Source organism: Argentina anserina, chromosome 5, assembly GCF_933775445.1.
Source record: "Argentina anserina chromosome 5, drPotAnse1.1, whole genome shotgun sequence".
Taxonomy (NCBI): Eukaryota; Viridiplantae; Streptophyta; class Magnoliopsida; order Rosales; family Rosaceae; genus Argentina; species Argentina anserina.
Window position 1 is genome coordinate 15,905,278 of NC_065876.1, and position 15,847 is coordinate 15,921,124.

Below are 15,847 nucleotides of genomic sequence, written 5' to 3' on the forward strand. Positions count from 1 at the left end.
AATATATATACCGATCACATCGGCTGGTGTCGATCGACCATATTCCGAAACTAAAATTTATTTGTAACTTGTTTTTGGGAATGACAACTTTTTTTTATTGATTTATAGATATGAATTAGGTTTTAGCCTATTAGACTTTGAGAAAGCCCAAACTTAGCTCTTTCCTCTTTTAAAATTTAAGACCCGAGCCCAATTGATCAACCCAACTCTCTTTTCTCTCATCTCTTAAGCTTGCTAGCCCAACTCTCTTTTTTCTCATCTCTTAAGCTTGCCAGCCCACTCACTCTTTCTTTCTCAATTTTTCGACACCACAACAGCTCCCATTTTTTCACTTTGCCTCTGCATTCAATTTTTTTCATGCACCCCAAAGGCAAGGTCGATGCCTCCAAATCATTCACTATTTAATCCAATGGTACTTGTACAATGTAATTGATCCAATGGTCTTTATGCAATTGAATTTTCATTAATCTGATTGCACCACTATTCAGAAAGAAAAAAAATCTGACTGCACCGTGTTTATTTACATTAGTTTGCAAACACAAGAAGCAGAAGACAATCAACTAGACGGGCTATAGAGTTTGATTCTAGGCCTCTTCACGATCATAACATTGCAGTGAGCATGATGAGCACAATAGTTCATTACACTTCCTAGAACCGCCCTACACCAAAATCAAACAGAGAATTGATATTAATGCACAGTAATTCATACTAATCTGCATTGTTCTGAATGGTCAAAAGTAGAGCAGAAAATTCTAAATTTTTAGAGTACAAGATGGAATCCATTCAATGCAGAATTGACGAAAACTAATAGTGCATCAGCAAGAAGACAACATATATATATAGGTAATAGTTGCATCACCAAAATACTAAAAAGATTTTTGGTATCATTCGCCACTTAACAGTAGCAATTATATATTTGTGTATAAACCCATAAATCTATATAGCTCAAAGTTTCTAAGTACTAGGTAGATTACTCGCTTTTGCTATCATCTTAAAGTATGCCCTTACCTCTCTTCCCTTTTCGACAACCTTGTCATAATCCTTAATGCAATCATCAAGCTGATGTAACAAAACAAAGACAGTTGAATCAGAACCCCATTATAAGCCAAATTACAAGGAGAAAACAATCGCATATTTTACTAAATTACAAAATAAAAGAACAGTTCAGGATCCTCATAGCAATGGCAGCAGCCCTGTACACATATAGCCTCCTTCAAACTTTACTTTGTTTTCGTCTTAAAATAGGAGTTAACCATTCTAAGCTATAGAAAAACCATATGAACCAGGTAGACGTAGTACCCAAATATGCAGAAAAATACCAAGTCGACATACCTTGCTAATAACTTCATTCACCAACTGTGGCAGCTTCAATTTGTTCATTAATTCCATCAATTTGTACTGTCCCTTTCAATTGAGGTGTCACCGGGGGAAAGATGCAAAGGAATCACCAGGATATAACAACAAATTTTCAAATTCCAAAACCATTTGAGCAATAAAATGTCACCACTCCACTGACTTACAATAACCTGTAAGCAGCACTGCTGCATATAGAACTAGGATTATAAAACATATCAGTAAATGACTGTGAGCTTAATACTTGTATATTTAGTAAATTGATACACAGACACGCATATTACAAATATCAATTAAGATGTGTAGCTATTTTATCTGTTAAGAATTTTGAATTCAAAGTTATGGTTATTAAGATAAATCAAACTCAGACAAAAGGTAGTTATCTAAACAGTTTTTTTATGGAAGAAATTGACTTGGTTAACTGCCTTATAACTGTCATATATACCAGTCTATATAAGGCTGTATCAGTATTGATTTTGGTCCCTGCTAGTACACTAAGAATATATCTCATTCATATTTATCCCATCAATAAAGAGACTAAGAAGTGGAACTGGTAGAAGATCAAGATGGATTCTACTGTGAAGCAAACAAGTTCGTATCTATTGTTTTACATTAATCTAAATCTAAGATAGCTATAGTCAAGGACTAAAAAATCGAAAAAAATCCACGATATATCGCCGAAATTTTCGTTTTTATGAGGGTTCGATTTATCTTTGAGGTACGAAACAAATTTTGCTCGAAATTCCGGAAATTTCCCGATATTTCGGGATATTTTCGAGATTCCATAAAATATTCTTACTTTTCTGCCACGTGGTCCTTGTATTTAAAAAACAAGAGATTGCTTGGAGGGAGAATCGAACCTGGTGGTTGTAACCCACCCACATTCAAGTTTGCCATCCCTGCCAACATGCTTGTTTACAAATATCTTGCAACCATATATATATATATGATCGATAATTTATTTAATATTTATACACTTTTCTCCAAATATCAATACTTCCAATGAAACTTCTAATTATTGAACGATTTATATTTCTTCTAAACCTGATATTTTAGTCATTGATCTCAACTAAGTTTACTATATTTTTTCCCTACATTTAATTATTCACTATAAGCCTATTTTTAACTATTTTATAAAAATAAAATTACTGTGAATACATTCATTTTGGATGCATTGTTTAATCGTTGCACAATATACTCGGAGCTCTACTCAAAGAGACGACGAAGACAGTAAATATTTTGTACGTCATAAATCATTTTAAAACAATCATGTAACTTCGTGTTCAATCTATTATATGCATCAAAACAATAGATGTTTAAACTAATTTTTAAAAGAATTCTCAACAACTATTTCACCAAAAATTGCTACTACTCTCTATAGAGTAGGGTTTGTACAAGGTTACCGTATGAAATATAATAGATAATGATTATTGAATCATCTTTAAAAGTTTCATTTATAATTTCCATGTTTTTCTTTAAGTTTCCATCAATTTTATTAATATTTTTTTGAAATCGATATTTCCTTGAAATTTCCATCGAAATTTCCAATTTTCAGACTCTCGATATTTCCGTTCTCGTCGATATTTTAATCCTTGGCTATAGTAATAGATAAGTACGTACTTACAAAATTCAAATTCAACATTATCCATATAACAGGAAAAAGGAACATATAGGTGCTAAATTCAAACAAACCTTAATACGATTAGCAACAGTACTAGCTTGCAGCGTCCCCTCTTCCACCAAATACAAGACCAACCTGAAAATTATAGAGTCACAAAATGTTGAAAATCAAATCACCACACGAGGCTGATAATCTAGAAAAACTCATCTACTTCATTACAAATGTTTTTGTCATAGATCACAATCAACTTCATCAATCAATACTCTCGTGATCGATATCATATCGTATCGAATCGATTATCAACCAATAGAGTAATAAATGAGTTGAGAATAAAAAAGACGAACCAGAAGGGATAGAGCCGAAGCCTCTATCACCGGAACGAAGACACCACCGTTGTGGACTCTAGGGCGCCACCTGCTAATCTCTTCCAGTCGTCTTCGAGATTGGAAACGGCCACGTCGCTCCTAGGGAGTGAAGTGGATCGGACAACGACTCTCTTCTGCTGTCTTCTCCTGAATTGGAGCTCCAACGATGACTGCTGGCGGCGGGTGGTTCCGGGTGACGAGTTGCAGGAGTGAGCGAGGGGTTTGGGTTTGGAGAGAGAGGGAAAGTGATGAGAATCGGCGGCCTGGGAGGAATAACAGACAGTGATTTTCGCAAGCTACTAATCCCACGCGCAGGCTTAATGACAAATTTCTTACCCATTTTTACTGAACCAATCACTGGTTGCCACCTCACTATTTTACTTGCCGTGACCCTCCACGGCCGTTGAGGGAATAACTTTCGCTACACGTCTCCACTTCATTTTGCTTGCTTTTCATATCAAATGTTTTCTTCCAGACCAAATTAAAGCTTAATTATATTACTTGCACAACTAGTGTTAGCCATGGCGCCATGCGATTGTCACATACATGTCCGACTTTGACTACCTGCTTGGATCCTTATTCTCATTTGATCCGGTTGTAATAGTGATAGCAGCTCGTGTATTTGCCATGCAAGCTAGCTTGTGCCATATCTGCCTTGTGTTAAAGCATGGAATGAAGTTAAAGCATCAAGCATGCATGGTTTATTTACGGCATTTACGCTATATTTGGTAACCAAGATAGGAAAGGATTAGGATATACAGCGTGAACAGATTTGATTGTAGTTTGTTACATCAGAATTTGAGTTGGATTGGAACTCTACATTTTTCTGCAAAAGAAGAACCAATCGACCAAATAGAAACAAGAAACGAAAACAGTTAGAAAACAACACTGAAAACTTCAAAGCTCAGACATAGCCTTAGGCGCGAGCTTCAATCTACTGAAGCATGAGACTGAAGACGAAGAACACACAGATGTAAATCAGTAAATGGAGGTCGAAATGACCGAAAATTGCTCGGAGATTACCAGAGTCAAAATTGCAGAGATTGAATTCATCGACCAATCATGGTGAGATTGAATACAGCGTAATAATGTATTTGGAACTTAATATCGATATATAAGATTTAACGAAGTTGCAAGCCTAATAAGGGATAAACTCAGCTTGTAGTAAAAAACCCCTCTCTCCCTGTCGAAAGAACCGCCACAGCAACAATTGCCATAGTCCTCCCGTCCGGTGGTGCTTCGTGCCAGTGAGGCTTGCCTCAACGTCGCCATGAGGCCGCCGGACGGGTGTTGTTAGTTTGGAGTCATATGGCTTTTGTAAATCGGTGATGCCCGAGGCTTTGCTGGCTTGATTCGGTTTGTGTTTTCGTTGCTTCTTCGAGTGTGCATCATGGGATTGGTTACGGGCGTGGCGCGAGAGGATGTTTGCTTCTTGACGGCGGCGGAGGTTGTCTTCTTCATCAGGGTAGTGGTGATACTCCTGGGACGCTGGACTTCTCTCTTTGGAGTGTTTTGGTGCTCTTGGAGTCTCTTCTTCTCTTTCGAGTGGGGAGGCATGCGTCTTGATCTCCTGAATGGGCGGCTTCTTCTGGTCGGTTGAAGTCTTGGACCGATGCGGCAGTGGTGCGGCGGGATTGTGCTCGAAGAAGTTCAATTCGGAACAAGGCTGGGTCAACTGTGGGCTAAGGTTTTTTTTTTTTGTGGGCTTATTGACTCTATTTTATGCCAGTCCGTAGTTTTATTTTTCTCTAATAATACTTCTCTCTTTGAACGGGACTGTAGATAGTGTCTGCTAAGGGTGGTTTGTCATCCTTTGCATGATCCTTATGACCGTAGACCCTTGTTGCTCGTATTAGCTTGATGCCTAATGAATTCGTTTTATTCCCCTAAAAAAACTATCAGCTTATAGTATAAAAATCCTCCAAATAACCAAGTTAACTTGGAGATCAACATTTTTCACAGGTAGAACAACTGGAAAAAAGAGTGCACCAAATTGGGACTTGAGCATAAATAACTAAAGTTTCACGGGTAAAACGTACAATTGGATTTAATTGTGACTTGCGCAATGCATCGAGTATATGATTGATCAACAATATCACTTAATCGAGTACTGCATCCAATATATTGTCACTATTATGGTCACCAATTTCTTTTGTTTCTGCTCTCTTTTGTTCGCTGTACGTACAAGTTATTGTATGCCCATCGTAACCAATTTTGCCGTGAACATGCTGCACATACTCAACTTCGATACGTAAATTTTGGTATGCAAGAGTGCAAGACTCTGAAAACGATTTGCACAATCTGTCAACCGTTTGTCATCCGAGCCTGTGTTCATTGTAGTGAAAAGTTCAAAAAAAAAACGAAAAAAAAAAACTGCACTGAAAAATAGACCCGTCTTTCCTGTCCATGAATCAAGAGCATGAAATTACAGAAGAGAAAATCATTCTTAAAACGACATCATTACCATCTTATCATTAGAGAATAGTGCATCAAGCTACAACTGCACTACGATTACAACAAGCCAGACTATCACCAACTCAACCTAACCCTACCAATTACGCACACATCTTAATCTAATTTCCTCTGTGGCACAAACACCTCAAATTACCTGGTTGAAACTTTTCAGCTGCCCATATCCTAAATGGTCAAGCTGTAAGTATTCTAGAGTCCTTATTCTACTAATAATACATAATGCTGAAACTAAAACTGCCGTCCTGAAGATTCATAATAACTACGAACACAAATTGCCCATCGTGCCTACTACACAAATTAGTTAGCGTGAAGAAGCTGGCTGGAGTTACGAAAGATTGATCACTTCCAGGGCATGCTTGACATGCCTTGTGGATTATTATTGTTGCCAGCTCCTGTACTCTGGTTGAGTGGACTACCCTGCCCACCTGAGGATTCGCTGAGAGTTCCATGTGACATTGGACTACTGACCCCATTTGGCCCGCTAGCTGGTGCAAGCTGTTGTCCTACAGATGAAGGCTCTCTTTTCATTTCCGTCTTTGGTTCTTTTCGACCATCTGCAGCAAAGCTCCCAACAACAACCTGCAATGGATTTGGAATCCCATAATCAGAATGTCCATTAGATCTAAGTATTCATTAATTCTTTGGGAAAAGCTTAGAACAAACAAATTAGCCATACCTGAACCGGACAAGCAGCAGTCAGGAGACCTGCTACAGAACCACCCAAAACTCGACCATCTGAGCTAGATAATGACACACTTAATCCTCCAGTTCTGCTGCGTTGGCCATCATTTTCAGATAGAAGAAATGAGCCAGAAAGTGAGAGAATTTCATAACGCCCCTGTCATATGAAATTTGATAATGAAAAGAGGATTCAGAAAAGGGCACTTCACGAGTACAAATAATGGCAATATCCAGAAATAAATAATAGTTTAAATATATTCTAACTGGAAGGATTTAAGACCAATAACATATCGAAAAAATCAATGAACGATAATGCCATGAGTATGAGAGTTCTGTTGAACTAAGTCCTTGCTATTACAGCTTCAGTATGACTAACAAATTCTCAATCACTAAAATATCACAAGAACAATTCAAATATTGTCTTTTTCTACGATACTAGGCATCATTACATATGGCATACGACAGTATTGCCACTAGGATTGTAACCTACACCCGCCCAGACAAGATATTCATGTAATTGCCTCACATTTTGCACAGATCTGAAAATATATAACCTTCCCCAACACAATAACTTGGCTATTAGAAAAAAATAACCGACAGAATAACCTTGGCTAATGAAAATTTACTATATGTTCCTAGAAAGTTATTTTTTTGTCAACATTCCTCAAGGACAAACAATTGATGCCTAATTATCAATGAAAGTGTATCACATAGTCGATGTCAAACCATTACGTAGCAATCCCACAGACCTCATATGTCACAGTTCCACCAGATGTGGCTGCTTGGCGAAGAGTCACATTTGATATCGCTCCATTTGCTGACAAGATACAAACAGCTCTAGGACCATTCTGAGAAAACGACATGATTTTTGATGATACATCCTGCGAAAATAAATACATAAAAAGGTCATTCTGATATCATATCTGGATAAAAGCAAATTTGGTTTGAGCAGGCAAAGAAAATGACAAGGACTTTCACTCCTGAACTGCAGCCAACCTATATATGATGAGAGCACCCACTTTCAAAGGTGTGTTCTGTAAATTTATTAAGGTCAAAACTTAAATTTAACAATTAAGGAGACTGCAGTCCACCACACTGCAGTCCACCACTGGCCAATTACATTATAGATTCAAATTTGTATTGTCAATAGCCTGAAATCAGGAAAATTGCCAAAAGCCAAATTCATTCCATATTTTACTTGCCAATCCACAAGAAAATTAATTGAAATGATTTTAATAGATGACAAAACAATGAAAACTGCTTGCAGAAAAGGAACTATACTTGGAGAATATGCATATAATCATTCAAATCAGATGTTCTTAATATGGCCATCGGCATGTATAATAAGAAATCACTAGGGCTAAGGTTTTGATGTGCAATCCAAGAACTTTTTCACAGCAGTCATGCAAGATTCAAAACATGAATTAGCAACACACGTGCAGGTTCCTCAACTGGGAATACGCATTTGACAATATAAAATTCAAATGAAAGCGTTGTCAACTTGGAAGGGGTCAAACAATATTTGACTGCTAAAATTTCCAGCTACCAGTCCACCAGTTCAAACAATAAATTCTAGCTCATTAATTATTCAGAAGCAAGAATGCAGGAATGTTGAACAAAATTGAGCAGGAAAAAAGGGGCCAGAACAAACCTCTCCAGCTTTAACAGTAATGACATGTGGTGTAAATCCCATGCCAGCAGATCCTACAAACACGAAAGCAAATTAACATTGAGCTAAGATTCACATACTCTATCAACACATGGAATTATTCTTGGTTCAGTATACACTTACACACCAATCAAATCAATTTAGAACAGAAATTTGCTGAGTATATGTGATCAAAGGTTTTATGCTGGGAAAAAAAAAACACATAACCAAGTTCAAACAATTGAGTCCATTTTTAAGTAGGACATACCATTATAACATATTATATACGCATGTCAGAGTTCAAAATCATTTCAGAATTATGTCAGAGTTCATATCTGATAATAAAACATATATCAGGGGTATAAATGTAAGTTCAATATAAGAATCTAAAGGCATATAATGGATAATAGATACCAGGCTCCCACATACTTCATAGAGTCCATGAATAAATTCCTCTGTTAATAAATAGAATATATGCCCAGGACCATTTCATTTTCTGAAAGAGTCCCAGATAATCATAAATTAATTAAATATATGAAATAAGAATAAAAATAGAAGCATATGTCAAAAATTGTTGGCCTTAAAACCCAACAGCTCAAACATGCAGATATATCTAATTTAGCGCAGAAAACAACAACCCAGAACTAAAAATCAAAACTCCTCCTGCATTCTAAAATTTAAACCAGATGCAATAATATTCAAAGGATTTATAAAAAACAGCCAAATTACCTAAAGCTTCCAGTCGGTGCTTCTTAGTATTGGTAGAACCAGGTGGCCTGCCTCTGGCTTTCTTAGTGGCAGTAGTGGGCGAGGCAGCACCTCCAGTAGCAGCAGCAAGTGGAGCTGGCATCGGCGGAGGAGAAAATCCCGGTGGAGACTGGGTAACAGGGACAGCAGCCTGTGCTGAAGGTGACAGAGCCAACGACATTGTGCCATCTGGCCCATACTTCCTGGGCCTCCCTCTCTTTCTCTTCATTGGCTCCCCACTCATGTTACCCCCAGATCCCATTACACCTACACCAGCTGAACCCTCCCCCACTATCGGAGCAGCTGCAGCTCCGGCGGCACCGGGGTAGGGCGGCGAGGCGGCGGTGACGGGTTTGAAAATGGCATTGGTCCCAGAATTGTAGTCCATGCGCATTTGTGACTGCAGAGGACTGGCCTGCAGAAACGGCTCTCTGCTGGTCATCACACCCGTCTCAGATCCTGACATATTTCTACCCTGAAATCCCCAGAAACAAAAACACAAATTCCTAAACACCAAATTCAAACAAATATTTTAACTTTGCCGCCTTTCATATCTGGACAATTTACACAGCCATAAACCAGGAACAAAATTCATAATAAATATTCTAAGTTCTGAAATTTACAAATATAAAAGAAAATTGGGTATTGAATATTAACCACCGGTAAAACATAAAAACAAAGATGATGCAAGAAAAATTTCCAGCTAAGCTCCACTCTGCAAAAGTATCTACAGAATCTCCAAACCCCTAAGCTAATCCACATCTCCCCAATTTAATCAAAATTAAACCCTGACAGCTCACTGCACGGAAACTTACAGTCCATAATTTCAAATTCCAGCACAGATCGAGCTCGAGTATTTCACACTAAAAATTAAACCCAGACAAATAAAGATTTTCACAGCAACGAACAGTTATTTCGGGAAAAAGAGAATAATCTAATTTTAATTTTCAGTAAAAGAATCGTAAATTAGATAAAAAAGTTAAAATTAACAAAAATCGAAAAATAGTCGCAAAAATACGAGGTGCTTACCAATAATTCAGAAAAATTACGGCGACGCGGGAATTCTAGGGTTCCGGAACGAAAACGCAGAGGAGCTCCGAAGCCCTGTTTTTATTTTTCTCTAAAAGCTGGGAAATCTGAATTAAATTTAAAAATATATATTTTTTATTTATCTTAATTGGGGTTTATATATCGTGCCTTTGCCTCTATGGGGGGCTTGGGTAAAAGACAAGTAGAGGCCCGAGTTTGCAAAATGTTTGTTTTTCCCCAAAAGAAATATATTAATAGTTTAATCTGCATTTACTCTCCTCAGCTTTTACTTGGGGCCCCCTCTACTCGAGTGTGGTCTAATTTTTCACTGGCCTTTAATGTGCCAACGTGGCGAGAGTAGATTCGGTTTGCTGATCTCGAGTTTGTGTCTGGCGCTTTCTGGCTCTAATCTTTAATGATTAGAATGCAATTATTGATAATTCATAAACCATATGGTTTTAGCCAATCCAATTAGAGGATTTGTTAGTGGTTTGGGTAGGAGGGAGGCCTTAAGTTTACTTGACAGCAACGTGCATAAGTATTTGAAATTTATACCCCCGTCTAATTATATACTTGCCTTGACTCCCAATGTAACCGGCCAACATCCTTTCACAAATCATTTATCCTTTTACTAGCAGGATGAGGCATCAATTTTCATTTTTTTTTCAATTTTTTTCTACGCCCTGAAACTTGTCTGAGGATAAATTGGAGTTGCTAACTCTCTAATGCCTAAATTCGAAACCAACGAATATAGTGGCAATGCATAAATATGATGTGCAAAACATTTGTGCAAAATATGTGTTAACAATAGCTATTTTCAAATTTCAATATATTGATCGAAACTCTACGTTCACTTTAATTGCATTCCTTTACTTATATTCATCGAGAAGCTAATTTCTGAGCTAATTTCCCTAGCAAAGTTGGGTTATAATAATCATATTACCCCAAGCTAGGATTGATTCCCATCCTGTGTCTTCAACTTGGGCTATTAGTTCTCAATCGGTTGCAATTAGGTTGTTTTAGGGGTTCATTTGTCAGTTTGTTTTCTTGTTTTAGAAAAATAAAATAAATAAATAATGCTAAATAAAGCAAAATATATGAAGTGGAAGAAGCCCCTTGTCAATCTAAAAGGCATGGCTTCGGTTGCGTCTTGGCATCCTCTGTTCCTTCGACCTCGCACGACCTCGAACATCACTGGTGAAGCTCTCAGCTCAGCTCCACAGTCCACACCCAATACCCACCTAATCTCTATATTTCGTGCTACCATTGACAGGTCAAGCTTACTTAATCAGTTACCTTATTCTTGCTTGCTTGCTTCACTTTCTTCAGGCACTGCCATATGTAGAAAGAGCTATCTTCAATGTTGCAACAACAAAGAACACGACCCACAACCAGAACCAGAAGAAAAACTAGTGTATGTTATAACTCTACAGGGGAATTTATGGAAGTAATTGCATGGTTTTGCTTGATTCATATACTTGTTTTTGCTTCATTTCCAGTTTTGGGATGCAATGCCAAGCCAAGAGAAGACAAGTTTTGCTTGGGACGACTCTTGCTGCGTTTTCTATTCCGCAATTTTTTTCAAACATTGCATTGGCTGAGAATGGTAGTAAATGATTAACAATTTACAGTTTCCTTGTTCATATTGCTAACAATTTGATCCTTCATAAATTGGAGTTTAACTTACAGTTGTGGCAGAGGATTTTCGTGTTTTCACAGATGATGTCAACAAGTTTCAGATATCAATTCCCCTAGGTGAATGCCCACTATGAATTACCATTTACTATGGAATTAATTTAGATTGGATGAATTATAATGAGGATCGAGGCACTGATGAATGCTTTGGTCTTTTGTTTATGGAGACTGGCAAGAAGGCGCAGGAGAACCAAGTGGATTCAAGTCGGTCACTGCTTTCTACCCGGAAGAGGGTGTTAGCTCATCAAGTGCGTATTCTTTCTCTCTATAATCTCAAGGTTGTGACTGAGGCTTAAGTAATACTTTGCATTGCTGAATATTTAGCCTTTTGCATTGCATGAATTTGAGTCGTTCGATTGCTTCGTGCTGCAGTCAGTGTCGTAATCACAGGGCTTGGTCCGGATTTTACAAAGATGGAATCCTTTGGCAAAGTTGAAGAATTTGCTGAGACTCTGGTAGCCTCTTAATTCCTTCATGTATGGTATGTGTCTATCTTCCACGGTAAAAAGAGAAAGGACTTACCTTGCTAGTGTGTTCCTTTATATCAAAGGTCAGTGGACTAGATAGGAGCTGGCAAAGGACAGCAGGAGTTGCAGCAAAACTCATAGATAGTAAATCATCCAAGGGGATTTACTACATTGACTATACGCTACAAAAACCCGGTGAAAGCATCAAACACATCTGTTCAGCTCTTGGGATGGCAAATAACGGCTGGTACAACAGATTATATACCGTCACCGGCCAGGTACGGTTTCCCTGACTGCCTTGTTCATTTTTTCCGAACAACTACTCTCTTACCTTAAATGCCTCCCACAAAAGTTTGCAGTTTTGTTTGGTTCTTACAAATGTTGATATGGGTATACTTTATGCAGTATGTAGAGGAAGACTCGGATAAATACCGTTCCAAAATTGAGAAGGTCAGCTTAAATTGAGATTTTTTGCATTATTGTTGACCAAGATGATTCTCATAATAATTTAGTTCAGTGAATGCATGTATAGACTTTTAGACATTTCAGAGAAAACATGAGCTGAGAAGTGACTTAGTTAAAGATAGTAGAAATGTAATGTATATCGGGTTTTGCAGGCTGTAAAATCCTTCAAGTTCATATGATAAACAACCTCCTGGGCGGCAGAGTTTGAATTACGTAAGTAATGGAAGTATAGTTTGCCAATTTTGATTTGGTCCATGTACACAACTTTCTTGAAATTTAATGTAATACATTTGAATTAAACAACTGCTGAGAGAAGATCATGCCCACTGTTTCACGTACCCACGGATTGTGAAAGTTTTTCTAAAATTGTTATGGATCTACGCTATAGGGGTTTAAGTTTAATCCCAATCCCAACCAAATATAGAAATGTTTCATTACTGTATTACACTGTACCAGATATAGGGCGAGGGGTAAATTAATATCAGCAATTGCCTCGACATTATGTTTGGGTTTGTAGGTGCTATCGTAGCAGTAGCTTCCTTGGCACTGCCTGATTAAACAATACTAAGCATGCATTCTAACGCTTACAGTGAAAGAGTGTTTGGTAACTCAAAGGTTGCGTTTGGTGCGGCTTTTCAGCTCAGGTGATTATAGGCAAAGCCCCCTTTGGTGTTTGGTAAACACTATGACAGCCTGCTTTTCTAAGAAGTCAAGGCCTTTTTAGGGTAAAAGCCAAAGCAACTATCTACCTCCTTTTAGAAGCAGGGCTGCGCGCGCGATACACTGTAGCGAACATTTAATGATATTTTCCAAATTCCATTGGGTACCCTCAACAACTTAAACGAATTACATGAGGTACTCAACCTCAAAGACACGCCTCTTTTCTTCCTTAACCCCCCATCTTCTCCATCAACTCTCTCTCCTTCAGGAAGCTATCTTCGAACTCTCCGGCTACCACAATTTCAGTGACAGGAAATTTTTGTGATTTTGTGGGTTTGATTTCAATTCTCTTTGTTAATTTCATTTGCCCGATTTGGGTCGTTAGAGTTTTCATTTTTGCTGGGCATGGGCTAGATTTCGGCCTCTGGGTAGGCTCTAGTTCTTGTTCATCATCCAATATCAGCTTGTAATTAGATTAATCTTGATGGGATTTGATTTTCTGATGAAACGTGAAACTTGATTACTATTTCTATGGGTGTTTTTGATTCTGCAATATATCAGTTCTTGCTATTATTATGCTAATGATGAACTTGTGAATTTTTTGACAAGAATTATTATGGCTGTTCTCCCAAGTTGATAGTTTTCTGTCGAAATTAAAGATACAAGTAGATTGATAAATTTATAGCATAATGGTTCTGGTATGAGATTAGCATTGAGTCAATTATTCCCCTAAATGGATTTAGTGTTTTGCTAGACAAGCTAACGAGCATGAGTTATGGCATTGCTGTTTTTGATGGTTTTCCATTTTGTTTTCAATAATTTCATATTGTTAACATGAGTACTGAAGCACTTTCTTTTCTCAGTTTTGAAGTTAATAATGTTGATATTTTAGGGTCTGTAGAAGTATTACTTTTTGTTCATCATCCAATATCCACTCTAGTTTAGGGTCTGTTGAAGAACTACTTGGTTGTTTATCTTTTTGTATCTTAACATGAGAGTGGCACAATTTGATTTTTCAATCAGTACTAGTTTAGGGTTTGGGAAGCCAATTGATACAATGCACTAGTGTCTCATGTATCTTAACACGAGGGTGACACAATTTTAGAGCATGTGAAAAGATGAGGCGAAAAGATGATTGACACCAGCTAGAGATGATTAATATAGGCAGTAACAACAGCTAGAGATTGCAAGAAGGTGCGGCAAAGTGTTTTACTATTATGTTTACTTTAATAGTTCTTGTGAGTTGACTTTAATAATACATTTGATTACCATTTTGTTTAATTAAGATCTAAATTTTGTTGATGGGTTGTAATGTAACTGGATATTTTATTCAAAAGTATAGTTTTTGTAGATGGAGGTATTCAAGATGTAGCATTGGCTTCTCATGATGTTTTGGAGTTGTCATATTATCAATCCCAGCAATTCAATGCGGCTCAAGAATTAGACCTCAAGAATTAATTATGGAGCTATATTAGTTTTGAACTGCATTCATTCCTTTATTTATACAAGCATGTATTAGACATACAATTGTTAATTTGTTATCAATGAAAATCTCAAATGTGGTCATGGAAACAAAGTTGGTTTTTATATATGAAAAAAGAGTAAGATGGATCCTTGTTATTGATTGCTTGAAAAATAGTACAACACAAATGATGTTATGTTCTTTCGTTTTTGTCTTCTATTTTCATATGCATACATGTTTGAATCAAATTATCGTCCTTTGATTTTCTAAAAAAACAAAGTGATAGTTAAAAGTAAGCTTACATCACAAAAAGATCCAGTTAAATAATAGAAACAATTTCATAAGCAAGTAAAAATCAATTCGTGTCTAATTTGGTCATTGTACAAATAAAAAGCACAAGCATGTTTTGAGTTACCAAACACTCTTTCACTGCTTTTATCATTGACAGTACTAAAAAAGCCGATTTATCAAACACTTAGTTACTTTGCTTTTCAGCAACTTTTTTTTCGAAAATAAGTAAAAGTCAGCTTTTCTGAGAAATCCAACTGCACCAAACACACCCAATGTCAGGTGACTCAGGTCCAGCCAAAAGTTACCCAGCATAACAATTTGATGGGAAAAAAGTGCTTAAGAAACCACAATCCGGAAAACGAGACAGAATCATATAAAACAATGGGATTGCTAAAAACTCGGTTTAGATTTCCAGCTCTCAGAACCCCAACATTAATCAAATCAAGAGAAAACATATCGAGAAAAGGCTAATGATGCGATGAAGTAATGTCAAAAGACAAGCAAATCAAATGTTTCTAATAATGTAGCACCACAAATGAACTATGCATCCTTCAAATCAGAAGTTTGCTAGACAAGTCTTGCTGTATCAGTACACAACTCGTTTGTTCCAAATGAATAGAATATGATGTAAGCTTCTCTCCTTTGAAGCCAGGCACCCAAAACTATCAAGCACTACGTTTCAGTTTTGAATGAAAAACCTAGCACTATTATGCACAAACTCAATGAACTTATGAATATGATGGACCCACCCAAGGGACCAATAAACACCAGAGACTATATACCTAAATGCTGGGACAACACGACAAAAGAATCATATGTTGACTCTACCGTGATTTTTTACTGAACTTAATTACTATATGGCTGCTAGAAACCTGATTCCAGCACCCACTG

The 15,847-nt window shown here is 37.2% G+C and overlaps 2 protein-coding genes and 1 long non-coding RNA gene across 7 annotated transcripts; 1 reads left to right on the top strand and 2 right to left on the bottom strand.

Annotated features, from left to right (window-relative positions):
• Positions 1-961: 961 nt before the first annotated feature.
• Positions 962-3,560, bottom strand: LOC126795307 (uncharacterized). Of its 2 annotated transcripts, none has more exons than XR_007672261.1 (3): positions 3,319-3,560; positions 3,046-3,109; positions 962-1,541 (listed from the first exon to the last, which is right to left on the bottom strand). It is a non-coding gene; the product is annotated as an uncharacterized LOC126795307 (long non-coding RNA). The 2 variants fall into 2 exon arrangements; XR_007672260.1 differs by having other exon boundaries at positions 962-1,553.
• A 2,207-nt stretch (positions 3,561-5,767) lies between these two features.
• Positions 5,768-10,037, bottom strand: LOC126793794 (AT-hook motif nuclear-localized protein 10). Of its 2 annotated transcripts, none has more exons than XM_050520418.1 (6): positions 9,917-10,037; positions 8,870-9,346; positions 8,144-8,196; positions 7,242-7,373; positions 6,488-6,649; positions 5,768-6,390 (listed from the first exon to the last, which is right to left on the bottom strand). In XM_050520418.1, the coding sequence occupies exons 2-6, from the start codon at positions 9,327-9,329 to the stop codon at positions 6,151-6,153; spliced, it is 1,047 nt and encodes a 348-aa protein (XP_050376375.1). In that variant the 5' UTR covers positions 9,330-9,346; positions 9,917-10,037; the 3' UTR covers positions 5,768-6,150. The 2 variants fall into 2 exon arrangements, with proteins under 2 accessions (XP_050376375.1, XP_050376374.1); XM_050520417.1 differs by having other exon boundaries at positions 8,870-9,393; positions 9,917-10,014.
• Positions 10,038-11,049: 1,012 nt separating this feature from the next.
• Positions 11,050-14,250, top strand: LOC126795132 (psbP domain-containing protein 3, chloroplastic). Of its 3 annotated transcripts, XM_050521954.1 has the most exons (10): positions 11,050-11,113; positions 11,246-11,330; positions 11,416-11,522; positions 11,606-11,671; positions 11,779-11,859; positions 11,984-12,066; positions 12,162-12,356; positions 12,484-12,528; positions 12,696-12,756; positions 14,227-14,250. In XM_050521954.1, the coding sequence occupies exons 1-9, from the start codon at positions 11,050-11,052 to the stop codon at positions 12,720-12,722; spliced, it is 753 nt and encodes a 250-aa protein (XP_050377911.1). In that variant the 3' UTR covers positions 12,723-12,756; positions 14,227-14,250. The 3 variants fall into 3 exon arrangements, with proteins under 3 accessions (XP_050377911.1, XP_050377910.1, XP_050377913.1); XM_050521953.1 differs by lacking the exon at positions 14,227-14,250 and having other exon boundaries at positions 12,696-12,881; XM_050521956.1 differs by lacking the exon at positions 14,227-14,250 and having other exon boundaries at positions 11,615-11,671; positions 12,696-12,881.
• The last annotated feature ends 1,597 nt before the right edge of the window (positions 14,251-15,847 follow it).